The sequence below is a fragment of the Solanum tuberosum genome, unplaced genomic scaffold, assembly GCF_000226075.1.
Source record: "Solanum tuberosum cultivar DM 1-3 516 R44 unplaced genomic scaffold, SolTub_3.0 scf00002, whole genome shotgun sequence".
In the NCBI taxonomy this organism is placed as follows: Eukaryota; Viridiplantae; Streptophyta; class Magnoliopsida; order Solanales; family Solanaceae; genus Solanum; species Solanum tuberosum.
The window spans coordinates 1,086,255-1,112,340 of NW_006238928.1; the positions used below are offsets into that span (position 1 = coordinate 1,086,255).

The 26,086-nt window shown below is 31.2% G+C and overlaps 1 protein-coding gene across 1 annotated transcript; it reads left to right on the top strand.

Moving 5' to 3' along the window:
* The first annotated feature begins 21,680 nt into the window (after positions 1 to 21,680).
* LOC102594599 (transcription factor bHLH96-like) lies at positions 21,681 to 24,734 on the top strand. Its single transcript, XM_006338046.2, has 3 exons — positions 21,681 to 22,576; positions 23,138 to 23,584; positions 24,232 to 24,734. The coding sequence occupies exons 1-3, from the start codon at positions 22,085 to 22,087 to the stop codon at positions 24,328 to 24,330; spliced, it is 1,038 nt and encodes a 345-aa protein (XP_006338108.1). The 5' UTR covers positions 21,681 to 22,084; the 3' UTR covers positions 24,331 to 24,734.
* The last annotated feature ends 1,352 nt before the right edge of the window (positions 24,735 to 26,086 follow it).

Here is a 26,086-nt window from a genome sequence, read left to right on the forward strand (position 1 = left end):
TTCTTTACTCAAGAATATTTGTAATTCTCCTCTTACGCACACTTCAAACACTGCTTCTCTGTTGTACTTAATCTATTCTCAAATGGAAAAAATTAAAATGTATTAATCATTCATATGTTCATCAGACGTCTTAATTTTAATGAAAACAAATGAGGCCTTAATCTAGAATATATTTCAACCAAACTGCTAACGGCAAGTTAACGTGTACCCTTCATTAATTACCAAAAAAACACCCTACAAATGAGCAAACTGACGCCTACAATTATCCCCACAACGACGCTTCAAAATCTTTCATTACCGTTGTAACTATTCCAACACGTGTTTCTACTTATTAAACACTAATTACTTTCTTTAAATGTCCATTTTAGGGTGGTGGTTATGACATGAATTACAAACATTCTCCAAGTATATATGGTGATAGAATTCTTCAAATCCAATAGACTTTTCGATTTCATATATGTATATTTGATCGTTGGATAGGGTACCACGCATTATGTTGCAATTCTTAGGATCTATTTGGCCCCAAAAAAAAATTTGGGAAAAATTTGGAAAGTGGTTTTTGGCCATATAACTGGATAATATATTTATCAAGTTTCCAAATACTAGAAAAATTAGTATTTGGGCCAAATTCTAATATTTAGAAATTTGAAAAAATTCAAAAATTACCCCAAAATTTTTATATTTTATATATATAAAAATACCCATCATTTATTAATTTCAACTAATATTAATCTATTAATAAATAACTAGATTATTCCTCTACCTATTAAACAACATGCATGCCCACCATCCATATTAAACATCTATATGTATTAAACATGCCCACAAACCATATTAAACATCTCTATCTATTAAACAAAAAACATGTCTATCAACCATATTAAATGAACATATCTATCAATTAAACAACATGTCTTATATATGTGCATATTATTTTGACATGAGGTTCACCTTTGTTGCACCAGGCTGGGAGGGTACTGCCCATAATAGCAAAGTGTTAGAGAATTCAATTCTTGACTCATCGGTTAACTTTTTTTTTCAAATACATGGTATGTAAATTAGTAATTTCATTTTTTATAGTCTTTTAGAAAAGAGGAAATCAAGAAGAAGCATAAGTATGATTTGAATTGCATTTTTTAAAATTTGGTAGAAAAATATTACGTTGTTGATGTTGGTGTTCGGAACACACAAGAATTTCTAGCTCCATACAAAGGAATGTGATATCATTTGCAGGACTACATGGAAAGTGCAAGAGAGCCTAAGAATGGCAAAGATCTATTTAACTATAGACATGCCTCTTTGCGTAATGTAATTGATAGAACATTTGATGCGTTGAAAAATAGATTCAGAATACAATGATAAGGCATAAATAACTATGAATTAGACATGCAGGTGAAAATAGTAGTTGCTTTATGCCATATTACATAATTTTTTGCGTGAAAATTCAAGTAGTGGTAGAATATTCATTGAATATGAACGTGATGATATGGTTAGTGTTGAAGATGACGAACAATCGACTTAGAGTAACAATATTGTTTCGTCTTCTCAATCATCTAATCTAGAAATGAAAGCTTGTCGGAAAGAGATTGTTCGTAGAATGTGGGGAGATTATATAAAAGAATATATAGTTTGTTACTACCTCCTTCGAAAAAATTTGAGTTCTAATTTGAGTGACAAAATAGAAAGAAAAAAAAAAGAACAAAAGGAAATTTATGTCCTGTTTAATATATAATTGATAAAAAGGGAAAATAATTACCTTTCTGATCGTGGAACCAATGTAACTCAAGCACAGGTATTGGCATGAATATCATATACATATGTTATTTATTTATTAATAAAAAAAACTTGTTATTATTCAAAAATCTATTGGAGAATTGAATAGAAAATACCAAAATTTTCATAGATTTTAATTAAATTCTCTCCAGTCTCCACATGTACAAAAAGTGTTTAACTAATTTCAGTACCCTTATTTAAAATATATAGAAATTTTATAGTAGTCAACAAAAATCTCTTGAAGGAAGATCTTAATATTCAAAGAACATAAATTGAATTTACCTTTTTAAAGAATGACACATTTTAGGAGCTAGAATCAAAAAGTACAAAAACCTCATATATTTGGCGGTTAATTATATCCTATTTCGAAAATTATCTCAATTACTAAAATTTTGAATTTTTCATTGCTCTCGGATACATTCTTTGGTTGTTCGATACATTGCAAATGTTACATAACTTAATTAATAGGAGGGATGTATTCAAGAAGGGAGTGATGTATCTGAGAAGGGATAGAGATGTATCCAAGAGGGGATAGAGAAGGGATGTATCCGAGAGGAGATAGAGATGTATCTAGAGGGGATATGGATGTATCCGAGAGGAAAAAGAATGTATCCGAGAAATTATTTTTGTAATTTTTTAAATGATAGAAATTTTTAGAGATTATGATCATATCTTAAGTTTTATATATATATATATATGTGTGTGTAATTTTTACACACAGCATAGTGGATGTAACTTTCACACCCTCTAACCTTTCCCATAATCTCCAATGTTAATGTTATTTTATAACAATCTTTTGTATACTTTATCAACACCGTAAATAAAGGCATAGAAATTCATGTGTACACTTGAACATACTTATTGAAAGAATAAAAACGCTCTTGATCTCTTGTCTCCCTACTCTTAAGCAAGCTATAATAGATAACTGATAAGGTATAAATCATACTACAACTTCAACATTTCATTTAGCTAAGTACAAAACTTGATTCAACGAAGACAAAATACATCTATATTTCACCAAATTAGAGAAGTGATCTAACTCATAATGATAAAGTTCTAATTTGTGTACGCCAAACATAATACTATTTGAGAATCCAAGCAAAAACCTTTCAGAACTTAATCAAACACTATACAAATCAAAATCTCATGAAAGTTTAGTATCGCAACAGCAAATTCGACCAAAGTTAGGGTATTTTTCAGACCCTTATCCCTATTAAAAACCAATATATGAACTGATAATTTTAGCAATAATTGTAAACTATCTAGCTAAGATAATAAAAAGAAAATTGAACATGCTGAACAAACATTTGAGATATATATTATATTAGACTTACTATTAACTTTACTTTTATCAAAAAATATATATATAACTTCAATTAAAAAACCGCAAACCAAAACAAAAGACACGACAAGGCAAACCTTGTCTTTGTTTTTCCCATATCGTATTTTCAATCAATGTTGGCACAAAAATATTTTTCTTGTCCAAAACTTAATTCTTATTTTCTCTTCAACCAAAACGTACTATTTTCTTCTATGAAAACTATTTATTCATCTCTAAAAATATGGGATTTTACCCTACACATATCCAACAAAGCTCGCAACGAAAATAACCTTATAAGTTTTAATACAAATTTACACCAATATATAATATAATTGATGTGCATACATTATATATACACTTATTATACACAATATATTGAGTATATATATCGATGGCAATTACAGCTAGATGGGTGAAAATCTTTTTACCTAAAACTGTTAAGATCGTATCGAGAGTACCGATCAAATCAGCCAGCATAAAACTCAGATGAACCACCGGTTAAAATCATTTCTAGCCCCACAAATAACAACAATACAGTGAGAAAATTGATTGCTGTCTCTTTCTTTCTTTGTATTATATAATTAGAAAAAGGAAAAAAAAAAAAACAAAAAGTACGTAGCTGTTGTGGTACTCCCTTCGTTTCAATTTATTTATCTGATTTTTAACTTGACACAAAGTTAAATAAATGGGGGCGGGCGGGCGAAGGGTCCAAAGGACACGTAGCCAGGGGCGAGTCCAAAATCCAATTGTTCCATTTTCCTTGTTGTTCATCAATCGGAAATCAAGACAAATCGGACACTACGGTAAGAAGTGAAAACACCCGATCCCATTCCAACCTCGATATGTGAAATCGTCTTGCGCCATATGTACTGAGATTGTTCAGGAGACATGGTTCAAGCCCGGTGAAAAAATGAAATAAAAAAAAAGATTATGATGTCAAAATCTTGCACCCATAATAAAATAAACTAACCTTTAAATTTTATGATTTTAAACTAAAAATATATTAACATATATCATGTGAAAATGTTAGAACTAAGAAATTCACGAAAAGGAAATATCTTTTTAATGCAGATAAAAAAGAGAGCAAGACAAATAAATTAAAACGATGAGATTACGCCTAGGGCCAAAGGCAAAAGAGAAAGAGGAAGCCCTGGTTTTTCAGGTGATTTCACACAGAAAATAGTAGAAAGAGGTCCGCCGTGGTTTTAGCGGGCCTAAGGAGGAACAATATTGGCCCACTAGCTGACATATCTTGTCGGGCTTGATGTCCTAAAGCCCATCCAAATGAATCCGACGAATTTCCGTCTTTTCTGTTCCCACACGTACATTATTATAGAGTTTATTTCATGATGTCGACTAGTATGATTTAGTGGTAGTTTGATTATATGAAAATAAAAGGGGAAAATATGTGTGTTTGGATACATTTAATGTTATACATAAAAATATTTGATATCAGATACATTGATAAAATTAATATTGGATATACATAATGAAACTAGATGAAAATCATTTTTAATATATAGATATATGAAATTGATACACAGACATACAAATTAGTGAAAATAAGATACATATATAAAGAGAGTGCCAAGCCAGAAAGGAGAGACGCAAGCGATAGAGTCAATGTATCCCAGATAAATGTGAATTGTACTTGAATTTACTATATCTAGAGCAAATCATACCTAATTTAGCATGCATGTATCTGAGATACATGTTACATAAAATGCAATTAAGAAAACTATTGTTCGACATGCAATTAGTACCAATAATAGTCTAATGATTTTCCATCTATCTCGTCCGAATCGAGACCATTAAAAGTGTCATAAGAACCACATGAATTCCATTTCTTTGATCTATCTGCTTCGTAGGTAGGTTCCATCTTATTCTACTTTCCACTGTCTAGGATCGTACCTTGCAGAACAAGACATGTGCCTTGTGTTATTTATTTCCTCTTAATTGAAATATGCTACGTACGATTGTCTAAATTAAATTTACCACCAAATTTAAGGAAATGACAACTTTTTCTTCTTGAATCAAGATCAATAGATCAATTAGACTAAATAATAGATTTTAAAAATTTAATCACCAACTTAAAATCATTCTTCCATTTGTTTGTTTGTCCCTTTATAATTTTGTTTATGTTATGATTTTTCTATTGCCAATTTGAATGTTGTTTAGTTCAAATTGATCCAATCGTTTATATGTGTTAACTTGTACTATGTTCAAATTAATCTGCCTATGAATATCCACCCAACAATCTCTCCAAATTTGGGTGAGTTGAACCTGCTATATTGATGATGGTTAAGTTTGATAATCTCAATTAAGAATTTTCTTTTGAGTGGAAATATGTCGAAATGATCCTCCAATCTAGAGGAAAATTCACAAAATATTTTTTTATCGATTAAATAAGAATGTCACCGACATAATAAAAGAACGTGATTTATTGTTTAAAAACTTAGCTATTTAATAAGTTCACCTTCCTAATTAATGAAGTGATTAGGATATTCTTTTTGTTGTTATAATTCACATTTTCCAACATATATTTTCACTTTATGTTGTCATTGAATTAATAGTCATTAATCAACTTTTTTAATTACTATTTCATCTCTCTAATTATTTTCCAACGACAGCTAACCTTTCTTTTTGGAAAAAATGCTGTGATTGGGTTGGGGTACAATGTGTTGCATTTACAAATTAAATTCTCTTTCGTATAGTTTTATTTTGTTAAGATTAGATTTAAGAAAAACGTTTTAACCAATCATAATGACAGATAATATTTGTCGAAAAATATTTAAATCAGGCGTATTTTATGGGGTTTGACTGCCAGAAATATAGATTGAAGGAAACATTTCCTATCGAAAAAAATGAATTCCTTCATTTTTGTTTCTGAAAAATTATTTCAACTTTAAACTGATACTCTAGTCAATATCTAGTCTGTAGAAATCTCACGTCTAGGATTAGAGAAATCAAGGATTGTATTGATGATTATAATATTGAGTTAGAAGCTCCTTATATAGGAGAAGAGTCCTATTCTAGTTATACTAGGAAACTACTACAACACAATTATTTACATGAGTAGTAAGTATTGTATTATAACTCAAATACCTTATCCTAGTCGACTCCTGCAATATACAATAGCTTAGTCGTACATAACTTAGGATTTAGTAGTCTAGTCCTGGTATGACTCTAACTCTAACTCGTCAGCCTGCTTCGATGGACCTGCTTCTTCGACATGCCCATCAGTCTTCAAGCTTTCTTTAACACTTCTCCTCAAGCTAGTGAGTGGAGAAACTGTAACTCCTAGCTTGCTGCGAAAATCAAAGAAAACCTGTTTTGTTAAGGCTTTGGTATGAATATCAACTAGCTGATCCTTAGACTGCACAAACTGAGTAAGAAGTTGTCCCCTAGCCATTTTTTCACGAACAAAATGATAGTCCATGTCAATATGTTTGGTTCGAGCATGCATAAATGGATTAACCGTCATGTACAAGGCATTCATGTTATCACAGTACAACGTAGGAACAGGATCGAAGAAACACTCCAAGGTCATGAAGAAGATACAAAATCCAAGTCATTTCTACAGCAGTGGAGGCTAGTGCTTTATACTCAGCTTCAGCACTCGATCGGGCTACTGTAGTCTGTTTCTTGGAGGTCCAAGAGATACAATTTGCACCTAGGTAGATGTTATAGCATGTAGTTGATCTCCTAGTGGTGGTACAACCTCCCCAATCAGCATCTGAGTAGCCATACAACCTACATGGAGATTGTGAAATAATTCTGAGTCCAAAGTATAGAGTACCTTTGATGTACTTGAGAATCATTTTTACCCCTTGAAGATGTTCAGTGTTTGAGCTTTGCATAAACTGGCTTACTAAATTCACAGAATGAGTGATATCAGGTCTTGTGAGGGTCAACTACTGAAGACTCCCTACTATCATTCTGTACAAGGAGGCATCTACAAGACTTCCCACAGCTTCATGCAAACCATGCTTCTGAGCCAAAGAAGTGGCTACAACCTTGGACAAAGTCATCTCTGTCTTAGCCAGCAACTCAGCAACATACTTGCTTTGATTCAAGTGAATTCCTCCTTCGAAATACTCACCTCAACTCCTAGAAAGAAGTGTAAAAGACCAATATCTTTCATAGCAAACTCCTTCCCAAGTTGGAGAACCAACGCTGAGACATGAGATGGATTACTTCCTATGACAATAATATCATCCATATATAACAAGAGAAATATTTTGCCTTTTTGAGTTTGCAAAATAAACAAGGAAAGGTCAGCCTTACTACAAATGAAACCAAGGTGTAAGAGATGCATGCTAAACCTATCAAACCAAGCTCTTGGTGTTTGTTTAAGACCATACAATGCCTTTTTAAGTAGACACACATGCTGAGGATATTGGGGATCAACAAAACCAGGAGGTTGACTCATGTACACCTCCTCTTGTAGGAAGCCATGGAGAAAGACATTTTTGACATCTAGTTGTCTAACTTCCCACTTTGAACTGACAGCAATGGATAGAACCACCCTAATAGTTGTGGCTTTAACCACATGACTAAATCTTTCTTCAAAATATATCCCTTCAAGCTGCGAGAATCTCCTTGCCACAAATCTAGCCTTGTATCTATCTACTGTCCCATCAGCTTTTAACTTTGTCTTGAACACCCATTTTGAGCCAACCAAATTTATACTAGGATATTTGGGCACTAAAATCCATGTCTTATTAGTATGCAAAACATCAATTTCTTCCTGCATTGCTGCAAGCCAATGAGGTGACCTTAGTGCTTCCTTAGTAGTACTTGGTTCTCTCAAAATTTCTATGCTGTTGCGAGCAACAAGTGACAAGTGATGTTCCTTCGCCTTGTGCCTAGTGATCATATGATGCCCTTGTGGTGCAGGAAGTACCTCAACTGGTACATCAACCAAAGTAGTTGACTGGAGTGTAGCATTGTCAGATTGATGGTCAACTGGTACATCAACTAAAGTAGTTGTTTGATAATGCTCATTGGCTGGACCTGTAAGTGCAACTTGTTTCTCACTGCTATTAGCAGATCCAAAATCTGCAGCTGAAGTTTCAATACTACTGTATGAATCATCAGCTTCAACATGTTCCTCATCATCTGATCCTGCGCCTGAGAGGCCAATAGTTCTCTCATCATCAAGAAGTATATTAGTTGTAGCAACATTATCACTAGTAATGTGTGGACTAGCAGACTGTACTTCCCCTTAATCAGACTTATCATGTGCCCGCAATTTAGAAAAAAATTCAACAAAAGTAGCAAGGTGGGGTGAGACATCAACGTTAGTCTGAAATTGCTTTGGAGACGCATAAGGTAATGTGTTTTCATCAAACACAACATGTCTGGATATGTAAACCCTTCTTGTAGGGGGATGATAGCATTTATGCCCTTTGTGTAAGCTGTTGTACCCTATGAACACACAAGCAAAGGTAAGTCTTTGGATTGAACTTATTGCTACCCTTGATATATGGAAAACATCTACACCCAAACATTTTTAGGTTGTTGTAATCAGGTTGTTCCTCATACAACTTAACAAATAGAGTCACCATTTTTAGAACTGAGGAGGGAAGTCTATTGATGAGAAATACTGCAGTGAGGAAAGCCCCAACCCAAAGAAACAAAGGTAGATTAGCATGTAGTAGTAGAGTTAAGCCAGTCTCCACAATATGCCTATGTTTTCTCTCTGCAACTCCATTCTGTTCAGGTGTGTTAGGACATGAAATATGTCTTACGATGCCACAATCTTCCAAATGCTTAATGAAGTCTGTTTGGATAAACTCACCACCTCCATCACACTGAAAAATCTTAATTTCTTTGGAAAATTGTTTTTCCACCATTTTCTGGAATTTTAGAAAGACCTCAAAGAATTCAGATTTCTTTTTCAGTGGATAAATCCAGTATATCTTGTGTGATCATCAACAAAAACAACATAATATTTCATATATTGGGAAGATTCGATAGGAGCAGGTCCCCATAAATCACAATGTATTTTCAGTAAAGGTTCTTTCTCAATTTTATTTCTCAAACCAAATGGAAGCTTACAACTCTTTCCCAACTGACAACTGGAACAAACAGTAGGCATTTTACTCCAACTACTAATATTGATGCAATTATTACTATTCAAAACTTTTAAAGACTTCAAACTAGGGTGTCCTAATCTAGTATGCCACATGCTATCCGACGTGTTCTAATCGTGTGCAGCAGTCAAAGCATAGAGATTGTTATCTTCCAAAGCATAGAGTCCATTCCTTTTAGTTCCCTTGGCCAGCAGTGTCTTTGTCTCTTGTCCTTTACAACAAAGTTAGTTTCATCAAATTCAAGAGTGCAACAATTATCCTTTGCAAGCTTACTAACTGAGAGTAAATTTTTATTAATATTAGGGACTACAAGAACTTCTTTTAACTTTAGACTTGATCCGGATATGTTTCCAACATGTGTTATATCTAACTTTGATTCATTCCCAATAATGATTTTATCTGGTCCATTGTAGTGTTTAAGATCAATTAGAATACCTAAGTTATGTGTCATATGGCTACTTGCTCTTGAGTCCACATACAAGGTGTCATTAGTAGTGTTTTGTATATTAGTAGCAGTCAATGCTTGTGATAGCTCATCTGCGGCTTGATAAGAGTAATCCCACCTGTAAAAACACTTAATAGCAGTATGGTTATTCCTACCACAGATTTGACACGCATCATTATTGTTCCTCTCATGACTTTCACTTGAAGAACTGTTCTGAGGACCTGGTCCGTTTCTGCTGTTATAAGAACTTGTTCCTTGTCCAGCAGGCTTAAAACCTCTTCCTCTAGAATTGAAATTATTGTTTCCTCTTCTTTGAGAGTAGTTTCCTCTTCCCCTGCCTCTTTGGGCAAAGAATGTCATGTTATGATTTTGTTGAGGCACTTTTTCTTCATCCTCCCTCATATCAAAACCCCTGAGAGCATTAACAAATTGATTAAGAGTATGATATGGTGTCTTACCTAGCATGACAGTCCTGAAGGTCTTGTACTTAAGACCTACACCTCTAGCAAAATTAATCACTTGTTATCTTCATTTACAGGCTTGTGAATGGCTGCAAGGCCATCACATATGCCTTTGAATTCCTTAATATATTCGTCAATTGTTTTGGTTCCTAGCTTCACACTTTGAAATTGTTGTTTGAGCTGGAACTCCTTATCTTTTGTTGCTTGAAGATAAGCTTCTTCCAAGCATTCCGACATCTCCTTGGCAGTTGAGCAGCCTACGATCAAGTACATGTTTTCTTCAGTCAAGGTGTCTGAGATCCAACTCTTTAGCAACACATCCTCTCCTCCCAGTCATCAACAATGTTGTTGTCTTTTGCACCCTTCTCGTCTGCTACAGTTTTCTCAGTAGTCTTTCCAGTGGAACAAGTATTTTTAGGTGGTTCTGTGATGAGGTAGGTTAATCTCATCACTTGAATCAACTGAGACATTTGTGTCCTCCATATAAGATAATTCGTTGGCTTAAGTTTATTGGAGCAGGACGAAATAAGATGATGAAGTGAAGAGGTTGAAAGAGTGTTGGTAGAAGGGGCCATTGCGGTTCGATTTTATGGTTGTTTTGGTTTTGATCTAATACGTTAAACAACGAAAAAGCTTTATTGCTCTGATACCATGTAGAAATCTCACGTCTAGGATTAGAGAAATCAAGGATTGTATTGATGATTATAATATTGAATTACAAGCTCCTTATATAGGAGAAGAGTCCTATTCTAGTTATACTAGGAAACTACTACAACACAATTATTTACATGAGTAGTAAGTATTGTATTATAACTCAAATACCTTATCCTAGTCGACTCCTGCAATATACAGTAGATTAGTCGTACATAACTTCGGATTTAGTAGTCTAGTCCTAGTATGACTCTAACTCTAACTCGTCAGCCTGCTTCGATTGACCTGTTCCTTCGACATGTTCCATCAGTCTTCAAGCTTTCTTCAACATAGTCAACATTTTAAATTTTTAATACTTGATATGTCTAAATTACACATCGCAATGATATATAAAGTGATCATTGTTCAAATATAAAATTCAACAAGATTGGGTTAAATTTCATAGAAGATATGGCGAGTATGTAGTAGGTGACATGCAACCAGAGTTACGGTCGGTTCGCTTCATCGCACAATTATTTTTTTCAACGATCATTCTGCTTCGAGTTGCGATCTGTGAACTGCTTATGCGGCGCCACATAATGGGTATGCAACTGCACCATTTTCTCCGAATCAACATCAATTTCTGATAACGAATTATTTACTTTATTTCAAGCTCCTTTTTGCATTTTTTACTTTGTTACTTATTTTTTAACGCTAAAACGTCATAATAATCACTATTCTCTAACTGAAATAATGGTAACTTAAGTACTAGATAAGTAGTAGATTACATGTTTATCAATACTCGGTAAAAATTTATTAGAAAACTATTTGATTATATTTATTAACATTATTATCAATCTTTAACAAATAATATTATTCTTGGAAAACATTTATCATCACTTCCAATCAAACGTAAAACAATTTCGACAGAATATTTTTGGTCATACCAAACACACATAATTCACTTTTGATGTAGAATTTAATGGACATGATTTATTTCATGTTCTTTAAAGTGCAAGATTATGACATTTTTGTCTGTTTCTCCTAACTTTTTGTTTTCAAAAAGAAAAAACAAAAAAGTTGAGTAAACGATCATTGATGAGGGAATAGATTTTCAGATTCAATGAAAGAAGATAATAATTTTAGTTTAGACACATTATTTTATAGCCTTTTTATCCTATTCACATAACGACAAACATCTAAGAATTTGGAAATTAATATTTTTATAAAGAATACTTGGAGAGAAAAAAAATTAAACCCTTTGTTAAACAACTTATTTCAAACTTTGGTGATAAGAATACATATTTAAAAATATATGGATACTTTCATTTGTTGGACCTTTTTATGACTTTCTCTCACTCAAACTCAATTATTTATTAATCTAATCTAGGTTTATTATTAGATATACATCCCATTTGATTAATGACGTCTTGCATATTTGTGTCTTTGTCGAGTCTTTATTAATCACATCCATCACTTCTTTGTCTTATAATTTCCTCCTCTAGAGAATATTTGCCCTCAATGAATAATCAGCTTTAATGATGGTTGCAGTTTGTATATTGATTTCAAATATTTTTATTAAATAAATCTCAAGTTCTTGTGAAGTGGGTGATTGAGAAAATCAGGAAAATCATACCGGCTTTGTCCAAATCATATCATATCTCATTAGGTTACAAGTATATTTACGAGTAACTTATAGAAATCTCAATAGTTTAAAAGTTAACTATTTATATACATGCTAGTTTGTAAGATTATGAATCTTATAAGGATTTGGTGCGTCCAAATACATGCGAGATACATGAGAAAAAATTATGTGTAATTTGTTCTACATAATCGTATTCAAGTGAATTTGCATGTATCTGAAATACATACAAATCTCACTCGCCTCCCTCCCGTCTCGCTCGTCACTCTCCTATGTATATGATATTTCAGATATATTTGAAATTCATCAGATACATAAAAATACATGTATCTAGTGTGATTTGTATGTATATGGATATATACACGAATCTCGCTCTCCTGCCTCTTGTTTTCACTCGCCTATCTCCCTATTTATGTGTATCTGTTAGCAAAAAAACATGTATTTGGGTGTATATGACATGAATTATGAATATAAAATTATTATTTTTTTAAACTATAGAAAAAATTAATGAATATAATAGGAATATTTGTGTAATTAGATAATTAACTAATTTAGCCCTGCAATTAGTATTAGAACAATTGTTCGATAGAAGGAGTACAAAGATAATAAATGGTTGGAGCTCCATTTACTACCTTAATCATGTCATGAAAGGTAGCTTGGAAACTAACACACTAAAATGTGAATCTTAGAAATTGATTTGTGGATCGTGATTTGTGATAATAAGCTTTGTAGAACTTTGTTGGATAAGAAAATTATTGTGAGTATGAAGACGTCTTTGAGAAAAAAAATGTGTGAATTAATTTAGCTTTAAAAAAAAGATGACAATTTTAAAAATTTAATTTGTTCTCATTAGCCCAACAAGAACGTGCTAATCTAACGATCCAAACAACGAATGTACTCAAATGCTAGCACATAATCATTGTTATATGTACCAAACTCAACTTGTACGTATCTCATAATTCAACTTGCATAACTCATATATTTTTAAATCTAAAAGTGTTAATTGAGTGTATTGAGCTGAATATAATCGTCCAAATATTATTTAGGCCGACATGTGCTAAAATACAGATTATAATCTATTTATCTAAATTTTTACTAAATTGTTTTATTTGTTCTTTTTAATTTTTTAGTATCTAATAAAAAAATCTTTATTATGATCAAAGGCGGAGCAAGAATTTGATGTTTGTGGGTTCTAAATTTTAAAAAAGAACAACATATTAATCTAATATAACAATCGTTAAATTACAAACATATATATATATATATATATATATATATATATATAAGCATATCATTAAAATTGCATTCGACAAGTTGTTATGTTTTGAAAATAGAAATGATCCATCATTTGGTACACTTTCAAATACTTCATTTATTAATATGAAGATTTGAGTTATTTATTTCAAAGTCCTAAAATATTATTTGGTAAAATGTAGATAAGTGTTATATTTTAGTATAGATTTTGACCTTTTTTTTTTCTATAATCTCAATATTATTTTAAGTAAAATTAAAATTATTAAATTCACCATTAATATTTTGGGACCTAAAGGAAAGGTTTTACTTGCTTCACCCTTGAGTCACTCTTGCCTTGAAAGTTGAAGTTCCGAGAAGCAAACAATAACTTAATTAATATAATCAATTATTAATACGTGGAACGGTCTTAAAATCAAAGATTAAAAATAAGATCTTTGAATAAATTGTCATACAATGTAAAGACAAATAAAATAAAAATAAAAAGAGAAAAGGGAGAGCCGAGGAGGAACTGAGAAGAGTAAATAATACTTACCGGGGCAGAGGTCTGCACTTTGACAACAAGCCGTAGCAATGAAGTAGGTAGTAAAAATTAGAACCCTAATTTTTTTTTAAATTAAATTTTGGGTTTAAAGTTTTATTGAATGCTTCAAAAGAAATCAATAGTGCGATATTGTTTTAGAGTATTACACTATATTTTTGTTACTTACAATTATCTATTTTGAAATTAATAGTCAGATATTATTTTGGAGTATGACACTACTTTTTTATTATTCTCAATCATCAATTTTCTGTTTTATTGTTTGAGAAAAGAATTTAGAAAAGTCTATATAGGAAATTGTTGCCAGTGAGGCTCGAACCACCCAACCAAAGACTCAAAACTGCCCGCGCTTATCACTGCGCTACCAATCTTAGTTTGATGTGGGTTCGCACGCAATATTAAGATATATTTGTACATGATTTTTTAGTATGTATATAGGGTCTACGTAAAAGTCAGTGAATTCGTCCGAACCCCCATTTAACATTGTAGCTCTGCCCCTGATTATGACTATATATAAACTATATATCAAATAAAGAAAATATCCTTTAAGAAAATATTTAATAAGATTTTTAAGTCAATTTAGACTATATATCAATTTAATATTTAATTGAAATGAATTAAACTAAAATAGATTTGAGTTAATTGATGGACGACTTAAAATGACACTAGTGTCCAACATGTACCAAAATATTCGCCACTTCACCAAAATAATTGTTTCCGGTTGAACATTATTATTGGTGAATATTAAGATGGTATTCATGTTACAAAAGAATATACATTCTTTCTACTATATTAGAAGAGTCACTTATATATATGGGTATCTTCAAGTCAATATTCAATTTATAGAGGGCAATTTTGTCAATTAATTAATTGTTCTATGCTTAATATTACTCCACGTAGAATTGGTTGTCAGCTCACAGTTACAGGTGGCTTTCATGCCAAATCCCTGTAGCTTTTTTATTCATATCTCTCTGTTTACCAAAAACTGCCCTTTTCTCATCTCTGTTGAAGAAGGAGATGAAGAAGAAAACACAATTTTGGAAATTCTAATGAATTGGAAGTGCTAGAATTTTGACATTTCAAAAAGTGGATTGTTAAATTCAAATTGTGCTTCTTCTCCATCTGTGCATCTTTATATTTTAAGGATCAAATATTTTGGACTGATAGTATAAAATGAAAATAAGGACATCACACGTACGCTTAGATCTTTTCATCATCTCCTTAATTTTGTGTTGAATGTAATGTTGGCGCCTAAGATCTTGGATTGGCCCCCTAACCTAACCTCTCTGTTATGGCATAATCACCAGCACCAACTTCTATTTCCTTTTGTACCTTAATTAATGAGAAAGTTAGAAATAACATAACATGTGGGACTCATGATATGAGGTTCTTCACATGCAAAGGCGGAGCCAGGATTTTCAATAAGGGAAAGTAGCCGAATGAGGTTCGACATTTACTATATATACATATAAAATTATTTTAACTATATATAAATAATATAATTTTTCGGCTAAAATTATTTTAACTATGTATAAATAATATAATTTTTCGCCGAACGGGGTTCGGATGAACCCAGGTTGGCTCCGACCCTGTTCACATGTGTGTTGGTCACCCATGAGTAGTACCTCTTTACTAATATGGAACTCTTAAGATTGATATGAACACAAAAAACTTAACTTTATTATTGGTGCTGTCATGTTTTCTTAACATGTGTCTTGCAGTTGTTTACATGAATTGTGTATGCAAGCAACCGAGAAATGGATCACCGAAAAAGAATCTCTTCGTTGTATTGCTTGTAAGCAAATATTTTTAATTTTTCAATTTTATTTTCCCCTTGATTTAACTTGTATTTTGCCAATTATATTTTTTAAGTTTCATTTGAAACTTACGAAATGACATTTAATTACTCTGTATTCCTTATACATAAAATCTCAATTTGTTGGGCCCGTGCATAGTAAAATACTCCATATCATAATATGTTTCCTTTTTTCAAATAGTTCTAAAATAGCATCACCGACATTTTCAGTAAAACTTTTAGACGGTTAACAATTCCATCTTTCACCATGCCAAAAGTACGTTAATTAGCCCATAATCCTAACTTATAATTAGTATTAACATAAAAGACAGACAGAAAATAAAACAATACTCCCATTTGACTATAGCATTGAAGTAGAATGCATTAGGCTATTTTCCTCCTTTCTAATTGGATTACATTAAAATTACCCTCGGAGGCAAAGTTAGAGTTCTAAGTTCTAACTACGTTGGTTAAAACCTATATTTATATTTAGATATACAATAAATAAATCATCTAAAATCAAGTAAGATGTGTTTTTTTTTCTAGAATTTAGAACCAATAAATTCAAGATCTGATTATGTTATTTGCACCGTCACCTTTTCGCAACAAGCCCTAGTTGAACTCAAAGATCAAGAAAAGCTGATCATTTATATTAATTTATACTATGACACAATTAAAGTAATTAAAACTAAGAGTAATAAATTATTTCTTGTAATTAACAAAGAATATGCTTCATACAGATGCCAACAAAAGAGCAAACAAGCAGCTTCCCAGAATTTGAGGCTCCTAACTTGAGAATTTCTTCAGCTAGTCCATAGGAACAATATATAAATATTTTTCTAATACAGTATTAATTAGCTTAAACACATGCATTAAATATATTTAATATGTACGTACCCACATGACCATGCAGGTTTTAATTAGTTTCAAGCCTTGACCGTGCTTTACGCTAACAACACATGCTATTGGGGGTTTAACAATTGATTAATCTTAAAGTAAGGTCTCTTTTGGTTCTTTATTAGATGATGAGTTGTAACCATAACAAGGACATGATAGGTACAATTAAGATATTTAGTGTATTAAAATTAAAGATATGTATATAGCTTAATTAGACATGAAAAGAAGGCTAGGTTTAGTAGTGTTTGTAATGGTGACAGAACCTAAATATTAATTTAATATTTTAGCATATATTGTAACTCTATCCATAAAAAAGTGCCAAATTGTTATAAATATATTATATTGTTGAGATTCATTTTACAACTTTCTAGATAAGCTTGAAATCAATAGCAGATGTTAAATAACTTGGAATCTAACTTTCTCAGATTTGTAATAAAACAGATAACTTAAAGCAAATAATTTACAACATATCTCAAATAGACAATTAATATTTATCGGCCTCTTTCTAATGTATAACACAAATTAGAGACAACGTAATTCTTGTCTCTAATTTATTTATTTTATAGTCTTTGTTTTATAACACAAATCTTAATTTAACTAGTAATTTGATGCTTAATAAGGATAAAAAGGATATAGTCTCTTAATTCATTGGGGCCTTAGGGCTCTTGGAGTCGTTTAAGAGTCGTTTTCTTTTTCTCATATACTCCTTTATTTCAATTTATGTACTTTAGTTTGTTTGAAGTTTCAACACAAAACTTAAGATTATCAATAATATTTTTAAATTTTGTTATTTTGACTTGGACGTCTTTTTAACATAATAAATATCTTTTTAAAATTTCATGATCTTAAATCAATCATATTATTTTCATAAGAAAATGATAAAATGAGAATGTCGGAATAAAAAAAAAGAGAATGTTGAATTTATGATCACTTTGTGCTATGCAAAAATGAAACAGACTAGAAGAAAAATACGATGCAAAATTTCAAAAGACCTACTTACGTATATAATGACAGCCAAAAATAACACACTTTTCTTTATAAATTGACATATTGATAAAAAATAAACTCAGCTTTCAGCTACCTATCATAAATTCATAACTCACAAATAACATCGACTAATTTAAAAAAAAAAACATATAAGTGAACGAATTTAAGTTATATGATTGAAGTGCGATGCAAAAAGCCACTTTTCCTTATATTTTTCTTCTTTTTTTTTGAAAAATATATTATGAATTCTAAATCAAATAGGTCTATTAGAAAACAATATATCAGTCTCCCAAGATAAAAATAAAATTTGCGTATACGATACATCTTATTTTTTTCAAATCTACATTGAATAAATATTATTATGGTTGTTTTCAAAGCCAAATAGACCTGATCACTAATAATGTTTAGCTTATTACTACATTATTGCTATTGTTTGAAATCTCTCTAGTTCATGTTCAGTCCCCTTCATTTCAGAAACCATTTCTATTTCCATGTCTCTTTTTTCTTCACTTTCCACTTCCACTTTTTTTCTTATTTTAAGCTTTACCAGAAATTTGTTCACGACAATTTTTCCTTTTTTAAAAAATAAATAAAATTACTATTGTGACAAGGCAAAACTGACTTCACGAAAAATATAGAATTGTGCCAAAAAGGACAGTGATCCAGACCACAAATTACAAAAGTACAATTTTCTAATAATTAATAATAGGAAAAGGACATAAACCTGCTACGAGGAAGAGTAATTTTCCAGAAAAGAATCCATATTACTTTCGTCATAGAAAATCACAAACGAATCATACACATTACATTTTAAAATAAAAAAATCTAACTCTTAAATCAAGTTGCACTAATTATCTCTAATCACACTTGCTAATCACCTCTTCAAGCCTAAACAGCTAAAAATTGTATTTAATGATACATTCGAAGTATTTGCCAGTTGTTTTTTTTGGTTTTATCCTTCAAATTGTGTCCCTTGATTAAAAGATGTGAAAGGAATGAAACAAGAATTAATTAGAGAGGAAATGAGCCAAATTAATATTCCATTGAAAAGGGCAATCGAGGAAAACATGAAACCCTAGAGAGAATGTCTTGTTAAGACAAGAGAATTTAATTTAATTAGTTAAAATAAAGCTAAAGAATGTTTTATTAATTAATGTAATTTGGTTAATTAATTAGTTTGATTGAAGAAAGAAAAGAGGACAGGAGTCTTGGGAAAGTAAGAAGGAAAGAGAGGCATCATCGTAGAAGATAAACAGAGTACTCTGTTTCTGTTGATTAGTCACATGGATTCCTCTGCTTCAACTGATATATATTCCAAAAACCAACCTGAGCCACCTCATACTACTATTTACCACTTCTTTTTTCCGTCCATATTAGTTATCATGTTTCATTCTTCGAGCCTCAAATTATAAAACTTTTGATAAACATTATAAAATATGTTTATCAAAACAATATGAGAAAAGTTACAAATTATACAAAGCAAAATGTTTTGTATAAAGAAAATATTTTTTTGAAAAATAAATGAGTTTCTTACTTATTTTCTACTGTTTAGTAAGTAAGCAAGAAAACATTATTCCAGTAGCATTTATATGTTATCTAGCAAAACGTTGAGATGGTGGGTGCACATTCGAGGGTGGCGGGGTGGAGGGATCGGGTGGATAGGAGGAGAAAATAAACTTGGAATGTCACTTGTGTAACTTGTTTTCTCTACTCTTTCATTACGAATGTAATTTTTCTCATTTTTAAAGGAATGTGTTCTCATGGAGAAAATATAGTCCATAAATATTTTGACGAACTAAGCATTGGAAAATTGAAAATTATTTTTTAGAATATTGAGTAGTCCTTATCATAGAGTTTATGAATATCTAAATTTTAAATATAAAATATTGAGTTAATATAGTCTAATTAAACTTTTAAAATAAGGGGAATTGACTTTCATATAACAATTAATTAGGAACGAAAGAATTTTTTTTTCTTTCTATTTTAACTTTAAATTCCGCACAATAATGTTTATAAGATGAAATTGACCTACAACAACAGATTGTAACAACTAATCAAATTGCACTAATGATGTAAAATCTAATTACACGCAGAGGAAGATATGGATCATTCAATAATTTTTGTTTAGAGCATGTATTTATGTTAAAAAATTCATATAATATAAATAAATATTTTAGTTGCAAACTTAGTGATTAAAACAAGTTATTACTTATGACTTCAACAATAAATTATTAGAGTTATAGATTTCAAATTCTCGCTCCATCACTATTATTTTCCTCTCTTTTACATGGTATGGTAGAACTCAAACACAAGCAAGCTAGATGCAGAGAACCCTTTTTTCCAGATCTTGGTAGAATCTCTGAGCTATCATCAACTTTTCGTCAGCATTAGATTCTTTCTTTCATTTGTTATGGGACAGGGTCCAACTATGACCAAATAAAACCAAAGCTATGCAGTATTTAGGCTAAACTTTTTTTTGCATATATCATACAATGCACCCACTTGGGTATAACTTTTAGGATATTAAATGACGATATCATTGGTCCCAATTTTAATTTCAGTTTGATTGTACATAGTTGACAATCCACTTCAATTAATGCTCTTATTTGTACATATATAATCTCATTATTCCTAATCATATTCAATTATTCAATCTTTGGGTAATATATTCATGAGGTCAAGATCATTATTGGTACTCCTTTGCCATATCATTTTTGATAGTTTCTTGGTTAGTGAGTTAATGTTGAATGGTACTTTAATTTACTATACTTAAGTGGGCTCTATCTACCTAAATTCAGCCTTGTTCGATAGTGTTTTAGTATGGTCACCTAAATTCCGATTGTTGTGGATTTAATTATCTATTCTATAATTCCTTCTACATTTCCCCTTTCACAGAAACCCCCAATTAATTATTTTATAAAAAAAGTATTTACAGACCATAGATATACATGATAATTGAACAGTACTAGAAAGGTTAAGTTTTTTCTTAAAACTTGTTCTTACTTGTACTTTCCACCATTTTTCGCAAAGTGAGATGAAAGGCTTTGGTTAGATTTTCCAAGTTTTGCTTCTATAAGTTATTATCGTCAAGAGAAGTTCTAGGTGCAAGTATATATATATATATATATTTTATTTTTTTTTATTTTTTTATTTTTATATATGGAGATTAAGGTATATATATTATCGATGTAAGAAATCTTTATACAATCAAATCACTTTTATCTGTTACAATTGGTTATCTATTTTACTTTTAAAATTATTATTTTATTTTAAGAAGCCTTGTCTATAAATATTCTTTGAATAACTTGATATTTTAAAAAAACAATTACTATATATTTCTTAACACAAAGACACGTTTTTAATCAAAGTCACTCTAGCTCCGCCCTGAATGACAATAGTATTAATTTCATAATTCTAAAGGATTCGTTTATATAATACCCTTAATAATTCAAATTAGAATGGAATCAAAACCATATTGTAAGTGAGTACGTACTATTAGCACAAACATGTTTTTAAAATTTGAGCTTCAATATTTTTATTAAAATTTGATTAAATTTAAAATTGTGCCAAAAAGTCCCAAATTTAAGATAAAACACTTCATAACAAAAACGACAACGAACACGGAAATACTCAAACCTAAAAGTTCTAGTTAAAGATAACCCTCCACCACCATCCTCGTTAAATATTGACACTGTATAAGATGTACATAGTTTAATTATTTATCTACTATTAATGTCATTTGTCTTTGGCCTGTATGGTTGGGTCCCATCTTATGTTCACCATCTTTGTGAATCTATATAGGGGACCATTTTAGTCATCAAACTTTCTCAGTACATATATTCAGGAGCTACTATTCACTACCCCCTCCCCCCCGCAAACATCTTCTCTCTCTTTTTCCAACTTGCTTAGTGTCACGTGTGACATAATTTTGTGTTCATTTTGTTAGGTTAAATTCAGTGCTCTTTTTTTTCCTTCTCTTATATATAACACAAGCTCATTTGCTAGAAAGAAAAAAGTTATATTTGTTTTGGTCCTTTGAGAATTCTAGTGTTTGTGCCTTTGCTTGAAACTTCCAATCTAAAGTTAGGTTTCTTTGGAACAAACATATTTATTTCTCTTCTTCATCTCCTATTGTTGGTCCTCTTTTTTCTTTCTTAGCCTTTCAAACAACTTTTCTTGTCTATATATGTTATGAAAATAAAGTAAAAGAGAAAAAAAGGGTATTTGGGGTCAATAAAAAAAAATGGCATTAGAAACAGTGATTTACAATCAAGAAACATTTGGGTACTGCTGCAAAGAGTACTACAACAATAATTTGGGTAACGTTAATTATAATTATGAGTTGGATTTATCACAAGGCGAAGGAGGAGCTGGAGAAATGAGTTTTACAAATTTGTTGGATCATAATAATCGGGAAGAATCTTCATCATCGCCACCAGAACTAATGTACAACTACAATGCGAGAGAGTACAACATTTGGGATCCAAATTCTTCGATAGAAGATCATCAGCTGTTTATAGAAGGGTCACCGGCGGCTGAAATTCCGGCGGCGGCGGTCAGATCCGCCGCCACCTCCGGCCGCCGGAAAAGAAGACGGACGAGAAGTTGTAAAAACAAGGAGGAATTGGAGAACCAAAGAATGACTCACATTGCGGTGGAACGGAACCGGCGTAAACAGATGAATGAGTATCTTGCTGTTATTCGATCTCTAATGCCACCTTCGTATGTTCAAAGGGTATATATATTATTCTCCTTTTTCTTATATGAATATTTTTTATTTTGAGTTTTACTTTTTTAATAAAGTTGATGAACTTTTTGTAAATGTAAAAATGACAAAAACATGAAAAGGATTATCACCCCCTAGCTATTTTTAACACATTTAATTGTCGTTTGCCCTAAAAAGAAATGAATTAATTGAACTACTGGTAAATTTTAGAAAGTTTTCATACAAAGGGATTTGTTTTTTGAAAAAATTCATGTCATGATTTATTGCATTTATTACTTAGTGTACTTTGTATTAGACGAAAATGTTTAATTGTTTTTGTACTATTTATGTAGCTAGTCTTATTAATTATCTGTGGCGATATCGATAACATGATTTTTAGCTAGAGGTTCAACATATATATAAAAATTCACATTGTATATATGAATTTTTTCGGCTATGAACCTTTTCCGCCCCCTCTAACACGGTTCGATGTGTTAAATTATGTGGGGTTTCTTAACAGTCCCTTCTGTTTTCTCAGTTTTTTAAATTACTGGTAAAATATAAAAGGAAATTATTGTTAATTAATTTCAGGGTGACCAAGCATCAATAATTGGAGGAGCCATAAACTTTGTGAAGGAGCTAGAACACCATCTTCAAACCCTAGAAGCACAAAAGAGAAGCCATTCTCAAAAACAAGAACACTCAGATAATCATGGCTCATCATCAAGTCCACTATTTGCTGATTACTTCGCGTTTCCGCAGTACTCAACTCATTTCAAGAGTACATCTCCGGCAGCACCAGCATCTACTGCTGCTGTCGGATCATGTGACTCTCCGTTAGCCACGGAGAAAATGTCGGCATTGGCCGACATTGAAGTGAGCATGGCGGAGAGTCATGCCAATCTCAAGATACTATCAAAGAGAAGGCCAAAACAGCTCTTGAAAATAGTAGCTGGACTTCAGTGTCTTTGGCTCACTGTCCTCCATCTCAATGTCACTACTGTTGACCACATGGTTCTTTACTCACTCAGTCTCAAGGTTTGTACACTGTTTCCTCATTTAGTCAATTAACTTATATACAACGGTCGTAAATTATCATGTCACTTAAAAGATATTGTATTTGTTACTACTCATAATAAAGTAATTACTCCTACTTTTTAAAGATATGTACTTGTTACTACTCATAATAAAGTAATTACTCCTATTTTTTTTATCGCAATTTACGTGACATTGATTGATTTGATACAAAATTAAAATGAATTGAATTTTCTTGAAATTAAACTATTTCAAATTGTAAATAGAAAGGTGACAAAAAAGGAAAGTGCGAGTACAATCCAATACAAATGTTATACTATTACATTAATAATGTACTCTCGATTTTTCATTTAATTTGTCATTTTTGACTAGACACAAAATTTAATAAAAGAAAGAGAGATATTCAAAGCATATGATATTAAACCTATCATTTATAATGTGTTTATGATGTTTTATTTTTTTAAAAACCGACTAATAAGGAAATAGCTAGTTTGGTACAAAGATAGAAAGGAATGTAGAATTATTTTTTTATACTTTCAAAGTATTTTTTTTTCCTTTTCTATTATTGCTTTTTTTTATTTTTTATTTTTTATGTTTGATTATTTCTCTAATTATGAATTTTGTGTGCATGAAATTGGAATATGGAGCAGGTAGAGGAAGGATGCCAGTTAACTACTGCAGATGAAATTGCTGACTCTGTTAATCAATTGCTTGGCAGAATCCAAGAGGAAGCTGCTTCAAGTTCATGAAAACAAAAACAACAAAAAAAAACTTGGTTTTATTATGTACGAGTAGAACAATAACATATCCACTGAAGTTCCACAAGGTGGGATATGAGGAATGTGCGTGTATGTAGACCTTACTCCTATCTCGTGGAGGCAGAGAGCCAGGAGTACGGGGTTTAATCTTTCTCAAAAATGTCCTCACTCTTTTTTCATTTGATTTTCTTTTAATTTGCTTTTTTTGTTATGTGGGTTAATTCAAGTTCTCTTGTACAAGATCCTAACATGCTACTATATGGCTCTAGCATAAATTAATAATGCCCATCTATAACTAGCTAGCTTTTGACAGCTTAATTATGAGTACTTTGTACCTTAAGTAAATCTGCAGTGGTTTAGGTATTAATTAGACAATAATTACTCTTCTTGATTTACTTTTTGTCTTTTTTATTTTGCGATTTTATCAGGCTGATTTATTCAAATGTCCGCTATTATTTCATTTTTATTACCGAGGCCTAATGTTTTAATTGATTTGTCATAATTTTATTTCTTTTGTTAGAAGGGATTGATTTTTGGGCCGTGGTCTAAAAGATCTATAAATGATGGAGGGAGAAAAATTAAGAAGATGATTATTTATCAAACAACTGTCCTTAAAAAAGGGACAACAGGGGAAATTTTTTGTAATAATTATTCTCCAAAAGAGCAATGAGAAATGTTTCTAGTCAAAATTGTCTATGATATTATATATTCGACAATAATATTCTGCCTGACCCTAGTGTTTCCATTGCAAAAGACAACCAACTCGAAATAATGAACTCCAAAATTATTTTTTCACAAGTTCAATTACATTTTTTTTTTGGTATCTCATAATAACACGCAGCCGTTACCTTTTTGCATATTAGGTAAAGTAAATTACTAATACATGTTACGTGTCACTCCGTATAAAATATAAAGTGATACTTATAAGTTATAATTATAATCCTATGCCTTTGAATGATCTAGTCTAAAAAATAGCCAACAAATATACATATATTTCGTATATTTAAGTATGAGTATGCATATACTATACATATGCAATAAATTTGATTGAACGGTACATATTGACAACCATTATATAAATATAAACGTTTTTCACCTGTCTTTTTAAGGCCAGACATTTCTTCCACTCCATTCCAATTTTAAGACTGATGAAAAAAAGGGAAAGTTCATCCATGCTAATTGAAGATGAATTTCAATTCTATTGTTTGTCTGCATCCAACAACGAAGACAATCGAACTAATTAACAAGGACATACATCTAAAAAAATACTACAACTAGCGTTAATTTCGCTTTAAAGCACTATTAATTATTTGACCTCAAACTTATTTGGAAACTTCGATTAAACACTTTCACTTAAAATTAGAATAGGGGTATTAATTTCACCTCAAACTAAAATTGGACAGGGAATTGAAACATTGTAAATTAAAAGGTGAGACCGAACTTAGGTATTTTTCCCTCTTTAAAAAATATTTTCTTATAATGACATATAGCAATTGGTCGATCATGTAAGAATTTCATTTACTTGTCCAAATTGTGCGAACTTGAAGGAAACTAACTTGATCTATAATTTTGACTAAATAGGTGTATTGGTAATTTGTATTAAGAAATTTCATTTTAATTCCTCTTGATCGACATAATAAAAAAAAGGTTGATATCAACCACACGATTCCTTTCTCCTTTAAAAGTCAGCGAAGTCAATTGAATTAATGTCATTATATTCGGTATTACTTAAAAACTTTTAACAACA